This window comes from Oncorhynchus masou, chromosome 4 (assembly GCF_036934945.1).
Source record: "Oncorhynchus masou masou isolate Uvic2021 chromosome 4, UVic_Omas_1.1, whole genome shotgun sequence".
Lineage (NCBI taxonomy): Eukaryota > Metazoa > Chordata > Actinopteri > Salmoniformes > Salmonidae > Oncorhynchus > Oncorhynchus masou.
The window spans coordinates 10,300,849-10,326,302 of record NC_088215.1 but is presented as its reverse complement, the minus strand read 5'-3'; the positions used below and the strand labels follow the sequence as shown (position 1 = coordinate 10,326,302).

The 25,454-nt window shown below is 42.5% G+C and overlaps 2 protein-coding genes across 3 annotated transcripts; both read right to left on the bottom strand.

The window, feature by feature from the left end:
- Positions 1–1,119: 1,119 nt before the first annotated feature.
- On the bottom strand, positions 1,120–9,460 carry LOC135523623 (zinc finger and BTB domain-containing protein 45-like). Of its 2 annotated transcripts, none has more exons than XM_064950423.1 (6): positions 9,157–9,460; positions 7,114–8,495; positions 6,070–6,204; positions 5,675–5,824; positions 5,303–5,567; positions 1,120–5,139 (listed from the first exon to the last, which is right to left on the bottom strand). In XM_064950423.1, exons 2-6 carry the CDS (start codon positions 8,173–8,175, stop codon positions 4,733–4,735), a joined length of 2,019 nt encoding a protein of 672 aa, XP_064806495.1. In that variant the 5' UTR covers positions 8,176–8,495; positions 9,157–9,460; the 3' UTR covers positions 1,120–4,732. The 2 variants fall into 2 exon arrangements, with proteins under 2 accessions (XP_064806495.1, XP_064806504.1); XM_064950432.1 differs by having other exon boundaries at positions 7,114–8,492.
- Positions 9,461–10,166: 706 nt separating this feature from the next.
- Positions 10,167–25,215, bottom strand: LOC135523618 (hexokinase-1-like). The gene is made up of 18 exons (XM_064950409.1): positions 24,797–25,215; positions 22,983–23,145; positions 20,629–20,777; positions 19,562–19,681; positions 19,049–19,144; positions 18,866–18,965; positions 18,430–18,613; positions 17,906–18,061; positions 17,499–17,732; positions 16,954–17,258; positions 16,436–16,584; positions 16,047–16,166; positions 15,372–15,467; positions 13,039–13,138; positions 12,598–12,781; positions 12,119–12,274; positions 11,558–11,791; positions 10,167–11,238 (listed from the first exon to the last, which is right to left on the bottom strand). The coding sequence occupies exons 1-18, from the start codon at positions 24,857–24,859 to the stop codon at positions 11,088–11,090; spliced, it is 2,760 nt and encodes a 919-aa protein (XP_064806481.1). The 5' UTR covers positions 24,860–25,215; the 3' UTR covers positions 10,167–11,087.
- Between the last annotated feature and the right edge of the window lie 239 nt (positions 25,216–25,454).

Here is a 25,454-nt window from a genome sequence, read left to right as displayed (position 1 = left end):
GTACAACTTTTTTGTGTGTGACTGTGGTTTGTGAGCCCATGCCTAGCCGTTCTTTGGGTTCTGTGAGGAAAGTTAATCAGTAACATCTGTTGTCTTCCCCTGGCTACCCCATGGTGGGCTATTCTATGCCGATGCTGTTGGTCACTGCCAGGAGTTGAAAGTGTTTCCGTGGAGACCAACGGGGGCTATTCATGAAAAAACAATGTCCCCACGCTAGATGTACTACTCCGATTTCCACTCTGATAGAAAAATGTGATAAATGCAAACTACTGCTTTAAAACATCCTTATATGAAGCAAGAAACAATTAACACTATTGATGAATGTTCAGTCCAGAAAACTGACAAACACCCAGTCAATGTAACTTATCCAAATGTTTTTTTTTAATGTTGAATATGCTTTGTAATACATCTACAATCATATTTGATGATATCTGTAGTCAAATTCTTAAAAAATAAGATTTTAGAATTTCCCCATGGAATTACCCATTTACGATTCTTTAACATTTTTCTATTTTCTACACATTTGATTCCTTAGTTGCCTAGCGAATTAAATCATATTTGTTTTCAGCCCAAAAAAGTTGGGACAATAAAGTAACTGTAAATTGTCACCCCTAAGGTTGGCCTCTAAAGGCGGGTATACTACTATAGCCTGCCTCGTGGCATCATGGGAACAGACTTCAGCAGTAGACAATGATGGAATTGACAATGGGGCCACACAAAAGGCCACCCTTGGGAGAGCCTGTATGTCCCTCGGCATGCTGGAAAAAAAAGAGAATAACAGGAACAGATGTTGTTGAGTAACAGATGCCCTCTGGCCAGAGTTCCGGCACTACCAGCCAGACCTTCAAAGGCTCGATCTGGAAAGAAACAGATTATCTATAGCGTTTAAGAAAAGAAAGCTTTTTATATTGTCTTTCATATAAATTGGTTAGGATCGAAGGGATGTAGACAACAGAAAACGGTGAAATTGGTCAACAGTAAAATGTATTACTTGTTTTTAGAATGAGATAAAACCAAACCTAAAACAAAGAAGAGATTCAAAACTATTTTGATAAGAATAAATATGCTTGTTTTACCCCCTATACCTTTTGGTCAAATAATCAACTGTAGGACAACAAGTTGGCTTGTAGCCATAAGACTTTATTTGGAGAAAGAAATGTTTGAAATGTTTAAAATCATGTTTTAAAATTCAATAAAGTCATTGAAGTACGTACATGTAATTTTTTCATAAAAAGTTAGATCATGCCTTTTAGCTTTTCCATACATAAAACGTGGTATACATAGCATGATTGGTGCTTTATAAAAACGACTTATTTTCTTATGACATATTTGACTTGCAGTTATACTCAAAACATTTATCACCCCCTTCACGCAAAGAAAGCTAAATAAAAAAGGCAAAACACAGTACATCATTACAATGGGATGCATTCTTCTGACATGGCTTTAAGCACACATAATACAGTACTGTACACAGGTCCACCTCAGACAAAATGTACAAGAAACATTTGAGTTGCTGAGGATACAAAAATCTCTGGAACAGCCTAATCACCTGTTTGTTCACAAGGGTCAGCCTGAACTATATGCAGCACAGATTTAACTGATCTATAAATCATGTCAACTTTCTATTAACAGGGTTTTAACAGATTCCCATTATAGAGATTAGTGAACAGTGCGTAGCTCAATGAGATCATCATGATTAAGCAGAATGTTTCTTCATTGTGAGGAGACATTTTATGTTAAAAGTTTAAAGTGAAGACCAGAAGGAATCTTAAAGGGGTTTAGCTGGTCTCACTGGCTCAGTTGGCTTTTATGTCTAGTGGGGTCTATATACTGCATATCTAAAATCATCTTTAAGGTGGGAAGTTGGAAACAAAAACAAAACATTCTATGTTCTCCATGATATACATTAGTAATATTAGGGCAAATATATTTTTCTAAAGGCAAATATCTAGGGTAGGACAACATATAAAGCATAATTAAATTACACAATGTGCAAAAATGTATTGTGCATAGTAATTATTGTCAAATTGTAATAAATATTACCGTGGTACTCAAATCTACTCTGGGTGATTATATTTCCTCATTATTTATTTAGTTACAATAAAAACATTTTAAAGTATTAAATGAAGCCGTTGGAGAAAAAAGTTATAGTTCTCAGCAACAAACCTTCCCATTCAGCGCCCCAAAATCACATATACAGTTGAAGTCGGAAGTTTACAGACTTAGGTTGGAGTCATTAAAACTTGTTTTTCAACCACTCCACAAATTTTGGTGAATAAACTATAGTTTTGGCAAATCGATTAGGACATCTACTTTGTGCATGACACAAGTAATTTTTCCAACAGTTGTTTATAGACAGATTATTTCACTTATAATTCAATGTATCACAATTCCAGTGGGTCAGAAGTTCACATACACTAAGTTGACTGTGCCTTTAAACAGCTTGGAACATTCCAGAAAATGATGTCATGGCTTTAGAAGCTTCTGATAGGCAAATTGAAATAATTTGAGTCAATTGGAGGTGTACCTGTGGAAGTATTTTAAGGCCTACCTTCAAACTCAGTGCCTCTTTGCTTGACATCATCAAAAGAAATCAGCCAAGAACTCAGAAAAAAAATTGTAGTACTCAACAAGTCTGGTTCATCCTTGGGAGCAATTTCGAAATGCCTGAAGGTACCACGTTCATCTGTACAAACAATAGTACGCAAGTATAAACACCATGGGACCATGCAGCCGTCATACCGCTCAGGAAGGAGACGCATTCTGTCTCCTGGAGATGAACGGAATTTGGTGCAAAAAGTGCAAATCAATCCCAGAACAACAGCAAAGGACCTTGTGAAGATGCTGGAGGAAACAAGTACAAAAGTATCTATATCCACAGTAAAACGAGTCCTATATCGACATAACCTGAAAGGCCGCTCAGCAAGGAAGAAGCCACTGCTCCAAAACCGCAACAAAAAAGACAGACTACGGTTTGCAACTGCACATGGGGACAAAGATCATACTTTTTTGGAGAAGTGTCCTCTGGTCTGATGAAACAAAAATAGAACTGTTTGGCCATAATGACCATTGTTATGTTTGGAGGAAAAAGGGGGAGGCTTGCAAGCCGAAGAAAACTATCCCAACCGCGAAGCACAGGGGTGGCAGCATCATGTTGTGAGGGGTGCTTTGCTGCAGGAGGAACTGGTGCACTTCACAAAATAGATGACGTCATGAGGGAGGAAAATTATGTGAATATATTGAAGCAATATCTCAAGACATCTGTCTGGAAGTTAAAGCTTGGTCACAAATGGGTCTTCCAAATGGACAATGACCCCAAGCATACTTCCAAAGTTGGGGCAAAATGGCTTAGGGACCACAAAGTCAAGGTATTGGAGTGGCCATCACAAAGCCCTGACCTCAATCCTATAGAACATTTGTGGGCAGAACTGAAAAAGCGTGTGCGAGCAAGGAGGCCTACAAACCTGACTCGGTTACACCAGTTTTGTTAAGAGGAATGGGCCAAATTTCAACCAACTTATTGTGGGAAGTTTGTGGAAGGCTACCTGAGACGTTTGACCCAAGTTGACCCAAATAATTTAAAGGCAATGATACAAAATACTAATTGAGTGTATGTAAACTTCTGACCCACTGGGAATGTGATGAAAGAAATAAAAGCTGAAATAAATCATTCTCTCTACTATTATTCTGACATTTCACATTCTTAAAATAAAGTGGTGATCCTAACTGACCTAAGACAGAATTTTTACAAGGATTAAATGTCAGGAATTGTGAAAAACTAACTTTAAATGTATTTGGCTAAGGTGTATGTAAACTTCCGACTTCAACTATTAATAACCCCACATACACACGGATTAAAAAGCCGGATAAAAGTACAGATTTTCTCATTTATCTCAAAAAGTGTCACTTATAGTTGAAAGATCCTTTTAAATTTTTTAAAATTAATTACCTTATTGTTTTCGGCATTAATAAATCACAAATGAGCGACAAATAAACTTGACAATGTAAATGAATATTATGTAAAGAAAAATTGTACTGTTCTAAAAGGAAAGGATTTCAGTTAGCTTTAGTTCCCTCTGTTTTGCTGTTTGATGTAGCTATTAAACATGTGTAGCATAATGCCTGTCTTTGGACCGCCGAGGTATTCTTTGAGGTGTGTAAAACATGCTGTCACATTTCAAAATAAAAGTTGTGTCCGTAATTTATTTCCTGTCTCTTCCTGTTTCGAGGTATATGATCCTGGGCCGTCCAGTGCCTCCTGCATGTAATAGTCTTCCTATGTCGTCTTGATGTATGATGGTAACTCTCATAGATTCAGTCGCTCTTTTCTTCATCGGTTCATCACCCTGCACTCTTTTTCTAGCCTATTTTGCTTTCTCTCCCCCCCCCTTTTCTGTCTCTCGCTTTCTTAGCCCTCCTACATTTCCTCCCTTCAATCTCCTGCAATTAGTCTCAAACAGCTTTCTCTCTCTCCCTTTCCTCTCATTTTCTTCCCCAATCCCAAACCAGTTATCTCCCCCCTTTTCCATTATTGGCAACTCCCTCTTGCATATTTGCAAGGGCTTCATAGGTGTGAGTAATATGGCACAAACCCCATCCAGCCTCCAATAGGTCTAGATATAGCATCCACCATGTTGCTCATACCTATCAATCCCCTCAGATCAGAAAAGGGCTCCAGGATAGGGGTGACGGATCAGTTTGGAATTGGGCCCTCCTCTCCCTCTCTCTCCTTCTAGGATGGCGGCCCGTGGCTGGGCATGTTGGCCATGGTGCCGCCCATCCCAGCTGAGCCGCACATGCCCGAGGGCCCTGCCAGGGCTGGAGGGCTGTGTTTAGGTGTCTGCTGGAGGCCCTGTCCTTGCCCTTGGCCCTGGGTGGCCCCATGGTGGGTGTGTTGCAGGGCGTGGCGCTCCAGCAGGGTGCGGTGGGTGAATGCCCGGTGGCACACGGTGCACTGGAAGGTGCGCTCGGCCCGGTGCGTGCGCATGTGCACATTGAGTGAGCTCTTCTGTGTGAAGCGCTTGCCGCACACAGAGCACTGGAAGGCGCGCACGCCCGTGTGCACCACCATGTGCTTGAGGAGGTAGTCGCGCAGGGAGAAGGAGCGCCAGCAGATGCTGCACTGATGAGGCTTTTGACCTGAGGCACACACAACAGAAAATAGGATATGTTAGTATGACATAGGTATCAGAGTAGGACTATCTGTTATGTGGCGTTTTAACATGTGTATACAACAATCATGAACAGTAAATGTTTTAAAGGAAGTGATTGTAACTAGTATATATAGAAAGTGGTGGCCTACCGGAGTGTATGAACATGTGCTTGCTGTAGTTCTTCCTGGAACGTAACGATTTCCCACAGTGAGTGCAGTCGAAGGACGTCTCAGATCCCTGGGAGGAAGGTGAGGGGCCTGGCGTGCCACAGGATGACAGAACAGGGGTCATTGGTGTCGGGGGCAGAGCCTGTTGGCTGTGCTCCGTTCCTGCCATGCTGTCAATAACCATCGGCCCGCCCACAAAGAATGAGGCTGATGGCTGTGATTGGCTGACTGGGTACTGAAAAAGTAGCTGAAAGGGAAACAGGAATTTAAATAATGGCCACCAACGACTTTCATGATTCAATTTTACAAATTGTTGCAATGACTATTTTAAAAGTGTTTACATTTGTAACTGACCTGGTTGTTGATGGACTGTGAGGAGGTAGGGGGAGACAGTGGCTTGTTTCCTCTTCCTCTGGGGTTGAAGGACATGGCCTGAGCCGGCTCGTTCTGGGGCCAGAAAGCCCCAGGGGAGAAAACTCCAGCCTCATCATAGAATACACCCTCCTGTAAGACAGAGAGACAAAATTAACTTATGAGTATTACCTAATTTAATTGACCATGATACATAACCATGAAAAGTCTCTAAAACTGTGATAATGATAAAAGAATGAGTATAGACACTTTTATCCAAAGCAATTTACAGATTCAGAACATCCTGCCCATATGGGTTTTGAACCCACAACCCTGGTGTTTTTTGCCAGCACCATGCTCCAACATCAAGTTACTGTGTAGAACAAGACAAGACTCACCTGGCCGAAGGTTGCCATGGATTCCTGTGTGCCCTCCTGCTCTTCAACTCGTCTTCCCTCCTCCAAGCCGAAGACCCCTCCATCCGGCTCCTGCACTCCTTCATCCTTCACCACCACTTCCTCTCCTACAAGAACCTAAGAGAAGGTAAAGAAAAATATATAATCAATTAGAGTATCGAGACAAAATGTGGTGCTTCAAACTGTGGTGTATGGTCAGGAATGTGAAGACAGTAAAAAGAGAATTATAAACCGGGTTGTTCGAGCCCTGAATGCTGATTGGCTGAAAGCCGTGGTATATCAGACCATATACCATGGGTATGACAAAAAAATACTTGTTTACTGTTCTAATTATGTTGGAAACCAGTTCATAATAGCAATAAGGCACCTTGGGGGTTTGTAATATATGGCCAATATACCATGGCTAAGGGATGTATCCAGGCACTATGCGTTACATCGTGCATAAGAACAGCCCTTAGCTGTGGACTATTGGCCATATACCACACCCCCTTATTGCTTAGATATAATTTTCTCAATGTATAAATGAAGAAAAAAAGGTACTTTTAGAAACTAAAAGAGTTTGAAGAACCCTTTTTGATTCCAGGTGGAACCCTTTTGGGTTACATGTTCCACATTGAACCAAAAAAAGGTTTTACCTGGAACCAAAAATGGCTCTCCTATGTGGACAGCCGAAGAATCCTTTTGGGACCGTTTTTTCTGAGAGTATACAGAATTGGCTTAGGTATAATGTAACAACAACTGAAAAGAGGTGCAAGCTGGCACTACATCCATGTTTAATGACCCATGGAAGGGGTGTTCACTGTTTAATCAGTCCATGGAACATTATCTAGGAGGACAGCCTAATATAAGACTTCTGGACAGCAACTTCCTTTCAATTATGTTTATTGCTGACATGTTCAGATCTATAGCTTAATTCCAGCAATGACACAATGAGGGTAATTGCCATCTAGAAATCCTGCTTTATTCACTTTAGGATGTCTGGCTGCATATCTGCCTGCCTTGCAACTGTAACCATGGGGATCTTACCTGAAGCCTGAGTGGCTGCCTCTGCTTGCGGCTGTGTCCTCCTGCCCCTCTGTCCCTGTCCAAGTCTCTCCCTCTGTGATGTCCATCCATCTCCTCCCCCTCGCAGTATCTGTCCATCCCCACAAGTTCCTCCGAGAGGTCAGCCGCATTGCTGCGGATACTGTCCCGGCCAATGCTGTCCACGCTGCTGACACCAGAGCTGCAGCCGACCGAGAGATTCCCTGAGCTTCCGCCATTCGCGCCGTTAGCGGTTGCCGCTAGCAGGTCTCTCAGCTTGTACCTCATATCCTGAGTGCAACTTGAGTTCTTCATGAGGACTCCGCCGGCCCCTGAGCTCAGCCCGTCAGACCCACAGAGGGCCCCGGGGCTGCCCATGTCAGCTAGAGCCATCAGCCCCACTGGGTTAGCCTGCCCAAGGGCGCCTCCTGGGCCACTCTCACTAACATTAACAATCAAGTTTGATCCGCCCAGTCCTGTGACCATGTTGCTCGCTCCACAGTCCCCTAAGGCAAAGTTCGAGAAGCTCTGGTAACCCCCACCACCGCCACCACCACCAATACAACCACCACCGCTGTCCCTACCTTTACCCCCTCCCCGCTCCTCCTGCTTTGGCAGGACCCCAACTGTCATCCCCCCTCCACCTCCACCCCCACTTGCTGCGGCTGCTGCCGCAGCAGCAACCTTCCTCTGGGAGATGATCTGGGTGCACTCGTCGATGACCGTCTTAATCTGCAGGATGCTGGCGGCGGTGAGGATGCAGAGAGCCTGTGACTGCACCACCACTAGCGAGCCGCTGTACATAAAATCCACCAGCTGCTTCACCGTCTCAGCGGGGACCAGCGGCGGCACCGAGATCTCAGAGTGGCCCAGCAGCAGCTTGTCCTGGAAGAAGGGGCTGCCAGCAGCCAGCACGCAGGCGTGGGCACGCAGCGAGGCATCGTGTATGCGCACCGTCACATCGCAGAAGAGGCCTTCACGCCGCTGCGTCCGTAAAGCCTCCAGAACGGACTGGCTGGAGTTGTGCAGGTGGATGTAGTGCACCGTCTCCGTGCCCGCAGCCATGGCCTGAGGATGAGGGACAGGGTGGGTGGGGAGGTGGTGCCGGGAGAGTGTCTGTCGGCTCTGAATCAGCTTGAAGGGGAGGGAAGGCAGGGAGGGAAGTGGGTACGAAGCATGGGCCACTGCGGGCCGGGTGCCTCCCCTTAAACACTCATCAGGCTGCTTAGAGGTAATGAAGTTGTATCCACTGTGTCTGCAGGTATAATAGAATGTGTGAGGTTAACTGAGTGATGACCCTGCTTTGGTCAGTGGGTTTCCTTGGAAGTCATGCAGGGCTCCCCTAACCATGCAGTCTGTCACCTCAAGCTCTCAGTACAACCCTGCTGGAAGAAAATATAAAATTGTGTTCAACAGATTATTGTATGTGCTGTAACATAATATAACTGGTCTAGCTAAATCCTTACAGTATTTTGTTTTTATCTCACAGGTAAAAAATTACATTTAATAGGAAATAATTAGTAGGTGGCTGTGGCCTGTACTAAATGACCACAGGTAATATGCCTGACTGACCATGACAAGTGATTTATAAGGGCGGGAATAAGTGGGCGCGTGGGGCAGACAACAGCCCATATGCTAATCATTTTTTGGAAGAATTATCTGCATAGCTAACTAAAGCCCTTTTTGTGTAGTTGAGTGACAGTGGAAGGAGCGGTATGTGTGAATTGCAATAATGTCGATGATATAAATGTAATGCATCATAATATTATATTTCGTAAGACATAGCTATGTCAATATGCCTATTTCAGACACAAATATCTATGCAACCAGACAGGCAAATAACTGTCAAATTGTCACAGTAAATGCTACCATATGCTAGCTAGATATCAAGCTAATGTTATGTAGGTTGACGTTCTTCTTTACGAATTCAGTCTCGTGAACACACAAACGTCTTCGGTGTGCATTTGCATGAACAACTACGAGCATGTGGTTTGTAGACATTTATTGACATTACAATAAATTATAATAACCAAAGCAGACACCTACCAGGGTCCAATTAGCATGGCTAACTTGACTAGCTGGCCACTGGTTGAAAATGGCAAGCTAGCTTCAAACTAACGTTACCGTTAGCTAGCTAGCTTCCTGGCTAGCAGTCTTCTTGCATTGGTCTTCGACCTATTTAATATTCGTCTATCGACAATTATTCTACCTTATTTACATATCTGCAGTGTGTAGCGATAATAATACGCGTATATTAATATGCATGCCTTTCTGTAAACAAATATCTAACAGCTAGAATTAGCGCGTATTCCTCCAATATTTCTGCTGCAAGTACAGTGCCAGTGACTGCACAGACTTTGTGCAGAATCACACACAGATCTGTATGCATATGGATGGTTAGCTACATGTAGTGCATAATTGTAATGCATTAGCTCAGCGATTCTCAACTGGTTGGTTGTGACGGAGGTTTTGAATGGTTCGCGAGTGTCTTGAGTGAAAAATAAATATTATTATTTGATTATTTGTAAATTAAAAATGCTCCAGTCTGAACTTAAACTACTAAAACCCAGGTAGAACGTGTGTAGAAATGATAATGAACCTATATGTTTTAATAATTTAACATCTGAACTATTTTTCAATCAGTATTCTCAATGTAGTTATTAGCAGCGCTATGTAGTTGATTTTGACGTCTCAAATCAGTGAGAGCTTAACATTCTTCATCAAGAATATGGGCAACATGGAATGATTAACGATGGAAAAATGTGGGACTGTTGTTCCCAGGTGATAATTGGTACATTTACTATCAATATAGCATTACATTTTGGCTATGCTAATATTGGATGGCAACTGAGACAACCTTGTTCAATTTGTGTCCCGAGGCAAAACCATTCGAGAACCACTGCTTTACCTAAACTAAGTTTAATATGGAATTTGAAACACCATGTTTAACTTAGTCCATCTATCATTGGAGTTGTCTTTTGTCATCTCTTGAAGGTTGTTGTTGAATCAGCTCCACATGTACAATGAAATTCTAAGAAAGAGACATCTCCACAGTATTTACTGCACAACAAAATATAATTTTATGAATTCACATGTCACAGTTTGAAACACAAATCTATTTTGATATATAAAATAAAAAGATCCAGTACCCTCCATTTGTCTCAGAATAAGGCATGCAGTCTCCATACAGCTTTGGACATGTAAAGCTACAGGTCATGTTACAGTAGGACTCAGAGACATTCAGTCACAAGTACACACAGAAGCGCTCGGAGTAGCCACTCTTATCTTGGGGCCCATGAACATTTATTCTTTGTGTACACAATGCGTAGGTATAGGTGGGATTGAACACAAAACACAACACCTAAAGTATAGTAGTAATTCACATTTATGTAGCAACAAGGTAGAACACTTTAACTGGAGTGGGGGGGGGTGTATGTACTATAGGTGGTATGTAAAATTATGACTTTTTACAGCCGTGACTCTTGCTTTCCACCCTATAAGCACAGAGGCCTTTTTGGAAAAGATATCTAAAGAGTGTAATCACTATAAAGGAGTTGTGAGCTTCATTCATTGGATCAAATGTTCACTGGTTCAATTGAGAGTTCCACCAAAATACTACTACTCTTGTAACTCGCATATCCAGGAGGAAAGTACAGAAAACCTTTTGGTTTAGTGCAAAATCCAACTTTTGATATGCAATACACACATTTTGCACTATATTTATCAGATACTTAAGACAATAAGCTATGGAGGAAAATGTACAAATATTCTAAATAAATAAAGGTGAAATATTCTAGTATTTTTAATTCCCTATGCATGCGGACATGTTTCCGGCTGTGAGAGTGGCTAGGTGGGGCAGAGGTGGAGTCACGGCTGCCGGGTCGGGGCTATGGGGAGATGGAGAGAAGGGCTGTGCGGTGGGTGGAAGAAAAGTTGGAGTAGCAGGGCATTGTCAAGGTGACGAGAGGGGTGGCTCATTACGCTTGCAGCGCCTCTTGTTCTCTCTGGCGACAGCCCACGGCTGTGATGAGGGCTGCACCCTTGCCGCTCCCATCCTCCGACAACAGGAAGTTGACGTTACACTTGGGGGCGAGCTCCTTCACTGTCTGGTGGAAGATCCGGGAAAAGCTGGAGAGACAGGGAGACAGGCACACATAGTCAGATGAGTATAAGGATAATTGTCTCTCATAGGACATATCACTGAATTGATGCGGATTCATTACAGTTGTACTCAGAGTTCTATTTCTATGATATCTAAGTAGACAAGATGTAGCAGATGTGAAAAGTCCTTATCCTCCGACACTAATATCACACGTCATTATGGATATGCTTTTAATTTCCACAATTTAACATTTAAAGGAAGCTTTGGATTTAGTTTGCTATGAGCTAACACTGGCTCTCCTTTTTTCCATCTCCTTTCCTCTCTCTCTAATCCTCCATCACTCACTGTGGGTGCAGTTTGTAGAGTGTTCCGTCCACCCCCACAGTGACGTCCAGGTGGTCCAGCGCTCTGTTCTCGCGAATCTTGTCCACCACGCCGGCCATTCCGGCTCCGCAGATCTGAGCCGCACGGCGGGACACGGTGCTGCATACCTCCTTGACGATGATACTGTCGTCACATGTGCTGTCCAGACCCAGTTGCTGTAGGATGGCCCTGACCTGCAGCAAAGCCAGGCGATCGCTGGGGAAAGAAAGGGTTAAAGGTCAATCAAGAGCCATTGGGTCACTGGATACTGAATAGTTACTTGTGCATACAGGTAGGCCTAATATTGGTTACAGTCTCATAAAGGTGTCTGTATCATATTCTTATGTGTTTGTAACAATGTAGATGCCATTGTTGTGAACAATTGGTAATTGTATTAAGTGTTGGTTCTCAACAGCATAGATAATCTCTGTACATCCCAAATTACAACAGGATAGTTATGCACATCCCCAGGCACATATCCTTAGTTAACAGGGTCAAATGTAAGTACAGCGAGATATTTTTTAGTTTAATCACATTCCCTACCTCTCTATCTGGGACAGGAACTTGGTCTCAAAGATGCCTCTGGTCTTCAGCGTCTCAGAGATCTTTCCACGGAACAGGAAGCCGCGCTTGGTCAGGTCAATCAGGATGTTCCTCACAATTTCTCCCAGGTACATGCCGCTACACATTTTCTCATACCTGAGACATGGAGTGAAACATACCCAAAGTTTGAGGCATATAACTTAGTAATTTACTTAGGCCCATCTCTCCTCAGGGAGCTTAGTACAGTAGGCCATCTATGACTCTTAGTCTAACATACCAACAATCAAAACCAAGCACCATTTTATTATGGATAACATTAAAGTATTTTAGAGTCAAGGATTCTGGTTCAAATAAAGTACAGATGCATACTCAGGCCATTAACAAAACACTTAGGCCAAAAAAACAACAACCAAAAAAACACATTTCAACCTATCCTGTGCTCAGAGAGCCATTTACTAGTTTGACTGTTCATTTGTCACCTCTGTTTTCCCTCGTTGAGTGAGTTCTCGTCCACGGCGCGGTCGTACTGCGTCCTGATATCGTCCAGGCACCCGTTGTCCCCGAAGGCACCCCACTCCATGTTGACGCACATGCGTCCCTCATTCCCCTCCACCGTCTCTATGTTCCTCATCTCCTCCATGTAACACGCATTACTGCCCGTCCCTGTTAGAATGAACGTGACATCCCAGGTCTTAGGTCTATAATGCACATGACATCCCAGGTCTATAAATCTGTACAGTATTACATGTAATGCGGATATACTATTTATTACAATGTACATTACAGTAAATTATATACAATTTGGTATGAAAGTTTTAACTATTAGCTTTGTATCCAATTTCATCAATTTATTTTGCAATTGATAGAAAAAACAATGTTGTACTGTAAGTGTTGATTAAATTAAGTAGTGGCCTGTATACCTGCAATAAGTCCAACCTCACAGGTGGGCTCTTCATATGCACATGTCATCATTGTTCCAACAGTGTCATTCACCACAGCTACCACATCCAGGTCAAACTCCTACACATACACAAAACACAACACACAAACAACATTATGAGTTGAACAGTACATTTGAGTGAGTTGAACTTTTCATTTTCTGCTTCACCCAATGCTTTAAATAGTAACCTCATTCATCACCTTAATTTACTGTCACAACCAGAAAACAAACCTCCATTTAGAGTCATGCATCATGTCATAAAGCAAAAAACAAGAACACACAAACTGTAAATTGATTGAGTACATTTCAAATATTATTTTCAGTGTGAGTGTTGTTGTGTACAAATGGTTGTTTTTCAACGAATGAACCACTTTTCTCCCCTGGAAATGTTAGTGAATGGCTAGTTCAACTGAAAGATGATATCAGACATGGCAACCTTTCAAATAGCACTTTAAGAACAATGCAACCCACTGACCCTCCACACACTCATTATTATGCAGAAGCTCAGACAGGAGACAGACAGGCATACACACACACACACACACACACACACACACACACACACACACACACACACACACACACACACACACACACACACAAAATTAACAAAGAGATATCATATTCCCATTCCCATTTGTAAAGATCCTGATTTTCTGTTGCTGCTAGAACTATAAACTCGCAATTCGGGTCACAAAAATGGTCACAACAAAAACTCAAGTTAATTTGACTTATACTTTGCCTGTAAAGATTTACAGTCATTTTTGCATTCTTGTTTATTACAATTTTCTCATGTTAATAACATGCTATTTAAACAATTTCCACACCTCTGCATTGCGGTAGTCTCAGAAATCCAACCCTAGGCAACGCAGTGACGAGGGACTGGTTTCAGTAATGGACTCTTATGTTATAGATGAACTAGGTCACTACATGATGGCTAGGTCACTACGTCGATAAAAAAAAATGCAATTATCTTGGCTCTCCCACAAATCACGAGGCAGTCAAGCCAGAATGTCGCGATTCAAAACCAAAGCTTGCAGGGAAAACTTTTGCAGTGGTTTTAGTTAAGGTAGTTGATGCAAAATAGCCACGTGCGAAATGCACTCCTAAAAAATAACCAAAGTGATCTCCATCTTGCTAGCTAATATTTAGTATTTTATTGAAGCCGATAAAGTAGTGACATAGGTAGTGACGTACTTTCTCTATGCCAAAATAGTCCATCATTGAAACCAGGCTCTAGTCACTGTGTTGCCTATGGACAGGTTTTTGAGACTGGCATTGCAGCTCCGTTTTACCTGTTTTGTTTTTTTCCTGAATGAATTTACTCATTGACATTCAACTAATACTTACTCCATCCTCCATCTAAAAGGGTGAAATTGATAAAAAGAAAGATACTGAGAAACATGTTGGTGTGTGATTTGGGCTGAGAACCCCTCAGAACAACAAGTCCAGAATGACTGAAGCACATTGAGTAAAACTGAATTTTTGCAGCACTGCTGAAAGTTGCCAATGGAGACATAGCATATGCTACTAGAATATGGCCCTAACGATAACTTAGGGTGATATGCTATTGTTTTAAAAATATATTGTTGTCTGGCATTTTGCATTGTTTAATAAATGTATACATTATTACCTGGGATGGTATCAGTATCTCCAACCGCATAGAGTGATTTATTGTTGATAAATGGTGTTATGAATGAGATCAACCATTACGTGGGCTGTTAATGTTGATGGTGACTGAGACAGTGCATGAGTGTAATGAGAGTTCCACACAGTATTGCCAATTTAGCGATTTTGTTGCTAGATTTAGCGAGTTTTCAGACCCCTCCAGTGACTTTTATTTGGGTAAAAGGGCCTAGCAACAAATTCAGCTACTTTTCAGGCTGCCTTTGGGGAGTTTTGCCACCACGGGTTTCTATGGTTTTGATAGCATTTAGCGACTTTTCCCACTCAAACTTTTCTTCCGCAAACAATGGGAGAAGCTGTCTGTGCAAGAAAAGTCACTGCAATGGTGCACACACAGGCAGAGAAGCACAAGGGAAGGGGGTGTGAGGTGGGAGAGGTGGCAAAAATGCTATGTCGGGGACTGCAGCTGTGCAGGGCAAATTGGTACTGTGACTCGTCATGGCAACGGCAAAACGTCATCTAACGACTTCTAGCGACAAATCAATGAGCCAGTAGTGATTCTCACTGAAACATTGTTGGCAACTGGTTCCACACCAGTTATTTGATTCTACTCTATGGAGTTATATTGTGGGGAGGTGTTACATATTATCACAGTGGTGTGAAATAAGGCGTGGTGTCCAACCTCACCTCTTTCCTCTTGATGCCCTCCCGGAGAAGCTCCACCACGTCTTCACCCTCACAGTCTGTGCATTTGAAGCCTTTGGTCCAGTTCACAAGGATACCCTGAAAAACAGAAAAGGCACTTTTTGGTTACACTACGATCACCTAGAGCTGGACGATATGGCCAAAAATCAATATTGCGATAAAATATGTTAATTTATGCAATAACGCTAAATAGAACAATACGTTTATAACAATGCACACCACAGTTATTTTTTATTACACTTTAAACAAAAACAAAGATTTATTGTTGTAGCCATCAAATGTCCCATTAACAATCACCAATATTAGCAAACTTATTTAATTTACACCTTCACATTTCTCTAGTACAGGCTACTTATCTATTTAATGATATCAGCAAAATACCTTTAATAAGTGGTAGGTGTCAATAATTTTTGGTTTATCGTTCCAGCTCTATGATCACCATAATACATTAACTTGATATTTGGTGCATCCACATATTTTATAGTTATAGCAGACATGACTGTCACTCTGAGAACGATCAATGAAATATACTGTGAAATGCGAATGTTGATCATAATTGTCAGTGAGAGTGATTCCATTTTTGGAGGATCATGCATAACAGGATATATTTTGGGTTCCCATCCAGGGTAGATGTTAGCCAGCAGATAAACTACTCACCGCATCCAGGCTCTTCTGGTGGCAGGGGAAGGAAAAGGTGAAGCCCAGAGGCAGACGGGCGCTCTTCATGCCCATGTAGTCCAGGAAGTCAGAGATGCAGTACACAATGTGGTCAAAGAGCTGGAGGAAACGGTGGAAAAAATGTCTTTAATCATACGCTGACTGCATTCATTAATTCATAAATTATGAGTTTAATGATTAATTGGCTTGATGATGTGCTGACTGTATTTCAGTGCAGACAGAAATAAATTAGACTCAATTTATGGATGGAGAAATTACTGAAGTACGTATCTGGACATTTGAAAACGGATGAATCATAGTTCATGAATTGAGACCTAATCTAATGGCGTTTGGCTAATGACATTTAGTATTTTGAGCCATTGCTGTACCTCTTCTCCCGTGCCCTGCATGACCTCGATGGGAATGGCGTAGATTTTGTTGTGCATCTCCACTGTACGCCTTTTCCCACTACGGATCTTAACCAGCAGCACCCGGAAGTTTGTCCCTCCCAGATCCAGAGCCAGGAAATCCCCATTTTCTGTAACACGAGGGCTGGCTAATTAGATAAGGATATTACAATACCATACAAACTACCACTATTTCCATAAGATATTCTCATGCTTCAAATGTTGATCTTCGTAGATTATACAAAAGGTACAAAAAGTAGACCAATTATGAAAGCACTGAAGCTTTTAAACTTTTTGGGGGGTCAGTCCCATTTTATTCCCTAACAGTTGAACAAGGAATTCCTCCATGGAGGTGTAATTTATTTCCTGAATCGGCTACATTTCAGATGGAACTGATTCCCGCCAACTCTGAATAGTGGTGATAAGATATATTAAATCCTTCTTTAAATCCTTCCTGCTATCCATCCATCCATCCTTCCACAACCCCTCCTGTCGGTCACCTGTTCCGTCAGGCGTGCTGCGCACGTAGGTGGGCAGCATCTTGACGGTGGCCGAGTCGTGAGTCTTTTTCCCCAGGCCGTTCTCGATCTCCGTCCTCATCCTTTTCTTCACCTCCAGCAGCTGGGCTTTGCTCAGACGAAACTCAGCCAGTGTCTGGGCGATCTGGCGCGTCTGGTCAGCCAGACGGTACGCCACCGCCGTCACCATGGCAGCACCCTTAGCACTTCCACTCTCGGACAGCAGGAAACGGACGTCAGAGTCGGGCACCAAACGCCGCACCGTCTTGTGGAGACGCCGGGCATATCTGCAGAGAGAGGAGAAGGGCGGATGGAAGGAAGAGATTACAAGCTTTGGATTTGGATTTCTGTATCGAAGCCTAGTACTCGGGGAAATGTCAATATTGATAAGTTATTGCGTCATCACTTGTGGTAGAGACCAGCATATTTTTTGACACCTGTGGCTATTTTGAAATTCCTTCCTGTTCTCTTATTGTGTTCTTGCACAGCGGAGGTCCTATCGACCTCCAGTAGGATTGAGTACTCACTGAGGGTGCATCTTGTACATCGACCCATCAATGCCCACAGTGGTGCGCAGACGGGCGACTCCCTTGTTGTCCTTCAGCCGAGTAAGGATACCTCCCAGTGTAGCTGCGATGAGGTTCGCAGAGCGGAAGGATACGATGGTGCACACGTGTTGCACGGCAACACAGTCCTCTTGAGAAGGCTCCACACCAAGCCTCGTTAGAATCTCTTTGCATTTGGTCAGGCCTTCCTTGCTCCTGCCATGGGGAGAGAGAGGTCAATGGCAAGTATTTATGTAGTGCTTGAGCTCTACAACTCACTTAGCCTCAAATAACTTTTCATTGTATGTAATGGAGGTCATATAGTCCACAAAAACAATGGAGTTGGGTATATTTTCCTTTTAAGAAACTGTCCATGGTTGACCTCTTACTTCTCAATGGCTGAAACATGCTTAGTTTCGATCTTCCCTTTTGTCAGAAGTTCGGGGGTTATCCGACCCTCAAACAGCAGTCCCTCCTTGGCCATCTTGACCAGGATGAGGCGGACCAGCTCTCCCATGAACATCCCGCTGGCCATCTTCTCAAACCTTCCCAGACAAAGACACAACAGAGACACTGTCAGTTGATTTTTAGGGCTTGTACACAAATACATAGCTTTACATTCTCTGAGGATTTATTGTTATGTAACATGACTCTTCCTGGAGATTTTGTAAATACCTGCTTGGGTTAAACAATGGCTACAATGTTTTAACTTGGCGGTGAGGGTGGCAAGCCCCTTCCTGGAGCCCTATATATTTATCACTTGTAGTGCAAAAGCGACTGATTCAATGGAAGTTTAACTGACAAATTGCACTGGAATTAGCTTTAGGTTATAACTCCGTTATAGCAACAACCATAAACACATATTCCACATAGCAGTCCTGAGTACAATGCAGGCCCTGCAGTCTTGACTTACAGCTGTTTCCCAGGGTTGAGGGAGCCTCGGTCGATCTCCCGGTCAAACTCTGTACGGAGGTCCTCCAGGGACCCGTCGTCCCCGAATGCCCCCCACTCTGTGTTGATACACATCCTGCCCTCGTCTCCCTCCACCATGTCAATGTGCCGCAGCTCCTCCATATAGCAGGCATTAGTACCAGTACCTGAAAGTACACCCAGCCTAGTAAATAACCTGTCTGGAGCACTATGGCAAGCCACAGGAGAATAATGTTCCACAAAATCGACATCTGCTTAATTTTCATTAGAACTGTGCCTCTCTGTGTAGAATTTAGAATTAACATGAGTCTACAAAGCCACGGCCATTCTTTGCCATTGGCAAGCTGAACATTTCTTTTACCACCTTTTATCAATAACACTTTTGTGCAATAATTTTATTGAATGTTGTGTATCCTCACCTATGATGATGCCAACTTCACATCGTTGATCGTCGAACCCACAGGTCATCATCGTTCCGGTTGTGTCATTGACCACTGCCATGATGTCAGCTTCATAGTCCTGACAAATACAATATGTTTTCTAAATCTCTTCTAGTGGCACACGTGGTAATTCAATTATTGTTAAGAAATAAGAAAGCTCACCCCTCGTTTCTTGATGGCCTTGTTCAGAAGCTTCACGACATCCATGCCTTCTACACCACTCACTTTGAACTTCTTTGTCCAAGTCACTAAGACGGCCTGTAATAGATAGCACTTTCTTTAATAAATCTGTCCTATGACCACCTAGTGGTAGTCTTAGGTAGTCTTAGCTAGTCTTAGCTAGTCTTGGCTAGAGTTGGCTAGTGCTGGTTAGTGCTGGCTAGTGTTGGCTAGTGTTAGCTAGTGTTAGCTAGTGTTGGCTTTGTGGACATTATTTTTTTTATAAGGATTTTGTCCCCCCAGGGAGGTACCACCCCCACAGTTATTTACTCTACAACAGAACTGTACAAACTCAAACCCTAAAAGTTGTCTTATACTTAAATATATATTTATATTATAATGATATTATATAAATATATTATATAAATATATTATAATGCCATTTAGTATGGTTTCTCAACATCTCACATAAAGCATTAAAACATTATAAAAGCATACATTATTGGAACCTCTTACCTCGTCCAGTTTAGTTTGTGCACATGGGAAGGAGAATGTGAATCCTACAGGGAGTTTTTTATCCTTGATCTTTTGTTTCTCCATGAAGTCACCAAGGCATTCTGCGACATGGTCAAAGAGCTACAGACATAAAAATAACTTGCATTGAGGGGTGAGACAGAAGCACGTAGTTATACAATTACACATAATAACAGTAGCAGCAAGGCAAACATATTGGCTTATCAAGCACTTAATTAACAATTAAACTGGTTTGAATTGGTGAATCATCCCCATATTATTACTTACCCTCTTGCTCTTTTGCACCCCAGTATCTCTACTTGCACATCATCATCTGCACATCTATCACTCCAGTATTACTGTTAAATTGTAATTATTTTTGCCTATAGGGCCTATTTATTGCCTGCCTCCCTACTCTTCTACATTTGCACACACTGTACATAGATTTTTATATTTTTCTTTCTTTTGTGTTATTGACTGTACGTCTGTTTGTGTAGCTCTGTGTTATTGTTTTTGTCGCACTGCGTTGCTTTATCTTGGCCAGGGCGCAGTTGTAAATGAGAACTTGTTCTCAACTGGCCTACCCGGTTAAATAAAGGTGAAAAAATAAAAAATCATGATGGTGGCCAGCAGTTCTTCAAGTCAGTCCTCTACTACGACCACTCTGTAGGCCTATCGGTTACAGCATGGAATGTTTTTTGTTTCAACCAATCACAATTGATCTCTCCCGTTACAGAATTGTTGTGGGTATCACGTTACTGTTGCCAACTGCCCTCTCTCCGGGAGTTTCAACAGTCAACAGAGGTCAACAGTGTTGTGATGGGGGTCTTGATGTCACATCCACTTCATAGGACAAACAGATCCATACAACAATATTGAGTGACTGCTTTTATACAAAGTGATCCTTGTTGTTTATTGAGAACCTCTGATGTGAGTGAATGAGACTATAGGCGATGGTCTGGGAGTGTTTGGGGAGTTTTGAGGATTTTTTGTTGTGTTTTAGTGTGTTTTGTTTTGTTTTTGAGGGTGTTTTGGTTTGTTTTTTGGTGGTGTTTTGTGGTGTTGTTGACCTGCGTCCCACTCCCATGGATAATGTCCTCAGGGGTCTCGTAGACCAGGCTTTCCATCTGAACCGGCTGCTTCTTGTCTTGTGTCACCTTCACACGCAGGATACGGAAGTTGGAGCCACCCAGATCCAGAGCTAAGAAATCCCCCTTTTCTGTCAGATTGGAGAAAAGAAAATAAAAACGCAGAAAAAATACAACATTAACTATTTTCTAGTGTCTTTTAAGCAGTGTGTTACTAACTACAAAATTAATTTTAGGTGAACTGAATTGATTGCCTGCCAGGTGCTATATATCATGATTATATGTCATTATAGGAAGGGAGACAAAATCATACTATGTCCTCAAAAGGTAAAGCAAGGCCTGTTTATATTGATTGTATAGATCAGGCACCAAGCTGATCTAATTACATTGCATCTGTCTGGTGTTGACCAGAGAGCATTATCACAATCTGTTCCCTTGACCTGTCTGGAATGAAATGTCACTGAGCTGTGTTGGATGGAGGTGTGTCTGATGGCCTACAGGCTAGAGGATGACTCCATTTGTAGCTGCCATTAAAGCAAAGTAGAATTCTATCCTCAGGCTAACTAGGTAATGTTCTGTTATAACACTGTTATAGAGTGCTGCTGTTCCATCTAGATTGTAGTTTACAGTAAAGGGCCAGCAGTTAAAAGCATTCTCCACTGTTGATATTCATTGTGCCTTACTCTGTAAAGAAACCATCACAGCAAATATATTACTTGTGTTGCTATCTTGTTGATCATGGCGTTGATGGCTTGTAATTGGCCTGTGTAACTAAGTAAATTGTTGATAATACTTTTACACACATCTCACATACTTGATACATATCAGTTGTCAGCTGTCACCATAGTCTCAACTTTGAACTTTGACTGAATCCCCCTTCCCGGACCCCCTCATGTCCAGTGGCTGAAAACGATGGCTATTTTTAACATGCGAGATGACAGGGAACTGCTCAAGGCAGAATGGCTTTATGAAACAACCCCTCTGCAAGGCTAGCCTTGTTGGGCCTTGGCATTTACTGTCCATAGGCCACTCTGTTTACAAACAAAGATAGGCCACCCTGGTCTATGCATAGGTTGGATGTTTGGAGTTAACCTCAATGTCCTCTACTCTCAGCAGTGGCCTCTACAATCAGCAGTCGGCTCTACTATCAGTGGCCTCTACTATCAGCAAGTTCAAAATAGCTTTCTAACATTTTATTATCAGGCAACATTTTACGTATAGTATTTCCCCTCCCCTTCTCCAAAGTAATAACTTTATGCCTGTTGACATTCAACATTACATTTGTTAATGTAACCCAATACTCTAGTTATTCATTTACGAGGGCTGGGCATTTTAACTGATGTTGAAAGGCAATCAGCAGTAAACAAACAAGGAAACAGACAGTGAACTCATCTCCTCTTATTTTAATGTCTTAAACTATAAATCTTACCTGTAACTTTAAACTAAACTACAACATATACATTTTATATACTATAAACTGAAAAAAATCACTCCAACTGTCCCCAATAAACCCAACTACCCTAACGGTAGACCCCTGCATCATTTTGCATGAGCTCAGTGTCTCTGTATCTAGCAGTTGAATGATCAGCGTCAGCGATATTAAATGTTATCATGCACTGCTATAGCACAGCTAATTATACTGACAGCCCATAGACACTCTAGTGGCCACAGAGAGCACTGCTTTGCTCCTGGGCTCACAACAATGGCGCTAGGCGGCCATATGACCTGCCAAGTTCAAATACAGGGGCCACACACAAAAAGCCTAATGTCACAGAATGGCACTGGCCATTTAAAACAACTCAGCACATTTTTGCAGGACAGATAAAGCTGGGAGTGTAGTGTGTGCTTTAAAGTGCTTACAGTATAAACACAATTTTCTATGTAGCATTAAAGATCCAATAGTGGTAATTTGGTGCTTTTACTGTAGAAGTAACCTGAAAGGACATGCCAGTAGATATGCAAGCTGCAGGTCAAAATGGGATCCATGCCATTATCCTATGATAATGTATATGAATGTATAGGTTCTTTTGTTATGCAGAGAGGCAGCTAACATCATCAGTGTGGATTATTTCCAATGTGTATATTGCTGTACTTTAAGAGATTGAACTGGATAATCACGTTCCAATTTGTAACATATTACATTTATTTTAATTCGTAACATATCATACGAATTGCAGGAAAATTATTATAATAATTTTTTGCAGGATGTAACATGTCATACGAAATAGATGACTTTGTGCACAATTTTCGGGGACCTGTTTTGGCTCGTGAACCAACTGAGCCACACAGAACCACTATTGTATTGAAGTTTACTCTGTATTAACTTGACACTTTACCTGATCCATCAGGGATGGACCTGACAAAGGTGGGCAGCATCTTGACGGTCGCGGTGGTGTTGGTGTCGCGGCCCAGCCCGTTCTCCAGCTCCCGCCGGAACCGACACTTGATGTCATGAAGCGTCTCGTCAGAGAAACGCATGGAGTAAAGGTACTTGTCGATCTATAGACCACCACAGGAAAGAATGGATACAATATGTTATGATGATATGTCATCATGATACAGTATATACAAGGAATAGGGTCATGAGTTTTTACTGACCCTATTATGTATCGTTATGATACTGTATATTACTCAACCAATGATGGAGTGCAGGTACTTAGCAATATGAAGACAGACAGACATTACAAGTTGTTATATTATTCCAGAGTGCAATGGAACACAATCCAGAGGGAACAACTGGATAGGATCCACAGATTATTATATAATCTCTTGCAGTGGCATTAGTATTCACCAGTCGCTATGGGGCTCCAAAAAGAAGAGCTGAGCTGAACAATATTACTGCTGTAGAGCCGATAGCTGGAGAATGATTGACCTGAAATAAATAGCATTGTGCAGCCTTCACATAGAGACGAGTATGTGTGTGGCGATAGTAATTTAGTTGTAGTAGGCTACAAACATTATGTAATGCATGCTATCAGAGACCATCTGTTTTCATCACAATGATAAATACTAGTACAATTTTGGTACAATGTTTTATCATTAAGATATATTAGAATTCATTATGAGAATATAATATAATAATTGACGTCATAAAATATTTTGCTCAATCAGCGCTCGTACTGGTCTTAATCAGGATTGTGATGGTTAACTGGGTTTATTCCCAGGGGCCTGAATATTTTCACTGCTGTGGTGAATCACACATTAGCTCGCTACAATACTAGGGGCACGTGCACATGCTGCACTACATGTCACGCATGACATCACAAATCCTGTCCCACACTCCGTCAGAGAATGAGCCAATCTGTCTTTACTCAGTCTCTAGGGGATGTCACACAGGTCAAGTCAAAACCAATGGATTTATTAATGTATAATGTGTGTCCTGAGACAACTAGATGCTGTCTCTGATGCTTGTCTGACATCTACATGTCGTGCCTTGTTTCTGTTCTGAAGTCAACATCTGTCTATCATTTACATTTACATTTACGTCATTTAGCAGACGCTCTTATCCAGAGCGACGGGCATGTTCCCTCCTATCCACAGGAATGAGCGAGGTAATTGATTTGGTTACAGGCCTAGTGCCAGGGGGCAGGATGGTGAGGCAAGGTGTGGCTTGGCATTTTAACCGTTTCCATGACGATGGCGAGGGAGAGACCGAGAGAGGAGTCAGAGAGAGAGAGAGAGAGAAGAGGGGGAAGGAGAGAGGAAGTGCTCACTGCTTCCTTCCCAGCAGCCCCTAGCTCACAGACACCTGTCTGCTTCAGATGCCCTGGCAACAGATGCCCCGGAAACGCTCCTTAGCGAGGAGAGGGGGGCTAGCATGCACTGCATCACGACCACCACCAGCTAGCCTACCCAGCTGGCACATCCTAATCTCAAGGACACACACTGCATTTATTACAAACTGCACACTCCTGTTCCAATACTTACTCTAGACAAGACTAACCACTCATCAAAATTAAATCAGATGTCCATCATGGCATCCCTCCCAAAGCTCCGTCCTCACCCAGCCTCATCAAACGCCCCAGAGACATATTGATATGCATGGAGCATCAACCATCAACCGGTGACCATGGCTGTCAGTAGCATCTACACTTACAAAACTGACCCATTCTAGAAGGAAGAGTACAGTAAAAGTGTTGTAGTCACTCACCTTCTTAACCTGGTCATCCTTCAGCTCAGTGAAGTAATATGCCAGAAGCTGTGCCGCTATCATCCTGCCTGCACGTATACGAGGGCTGTCAGCGACTGACGGACGGAGGTGAGAGAAAAGGGAGGAAAGAACAACCGATATCCAAGCTCTCGTTTGTCCTTCACTGATCCCTTCTTTATCCTAATGTGAAGAAAAGCACGCCTGAGCTGCCCTAGTCCCAGTTGAAGAGAGTTGTGAGGTAAAAGTGGTAGTAAAACAGTGAAGAGGAAGAAGCTATGCCTGGGTTGCACACACACAGGCACACACACAGTGTCTTGTCTGTGTCTCAGTGCTGTGGTGCTAGCTTTCCTAGCTTCTCTCTGCTAGCTGCCTGGCTGTCGGTGAATGCAGTGCTGCACTGGAATGGTGGTCAGCTATGCCCTGCCCCCACTGTACACTCTGATTGGCTGAGCCGGGGCTGCTGGGGTAGGGGTATGGCAAGGGGAGGGTGGGCTGAGGACTTCAGCTTCAGCTCAGCAAAGGAGGAGAGGAGCGGGGGATAGGAAGAGAGAGAGAGAGGTGGGAGATGGGGATTGCAAGAGAAATGGATAAGGGAGGAAGTGGAGGGTTAGTTGATACAGTATCCCACCCCTCTCCTTACAGCAGTAGCGAGAGAGAG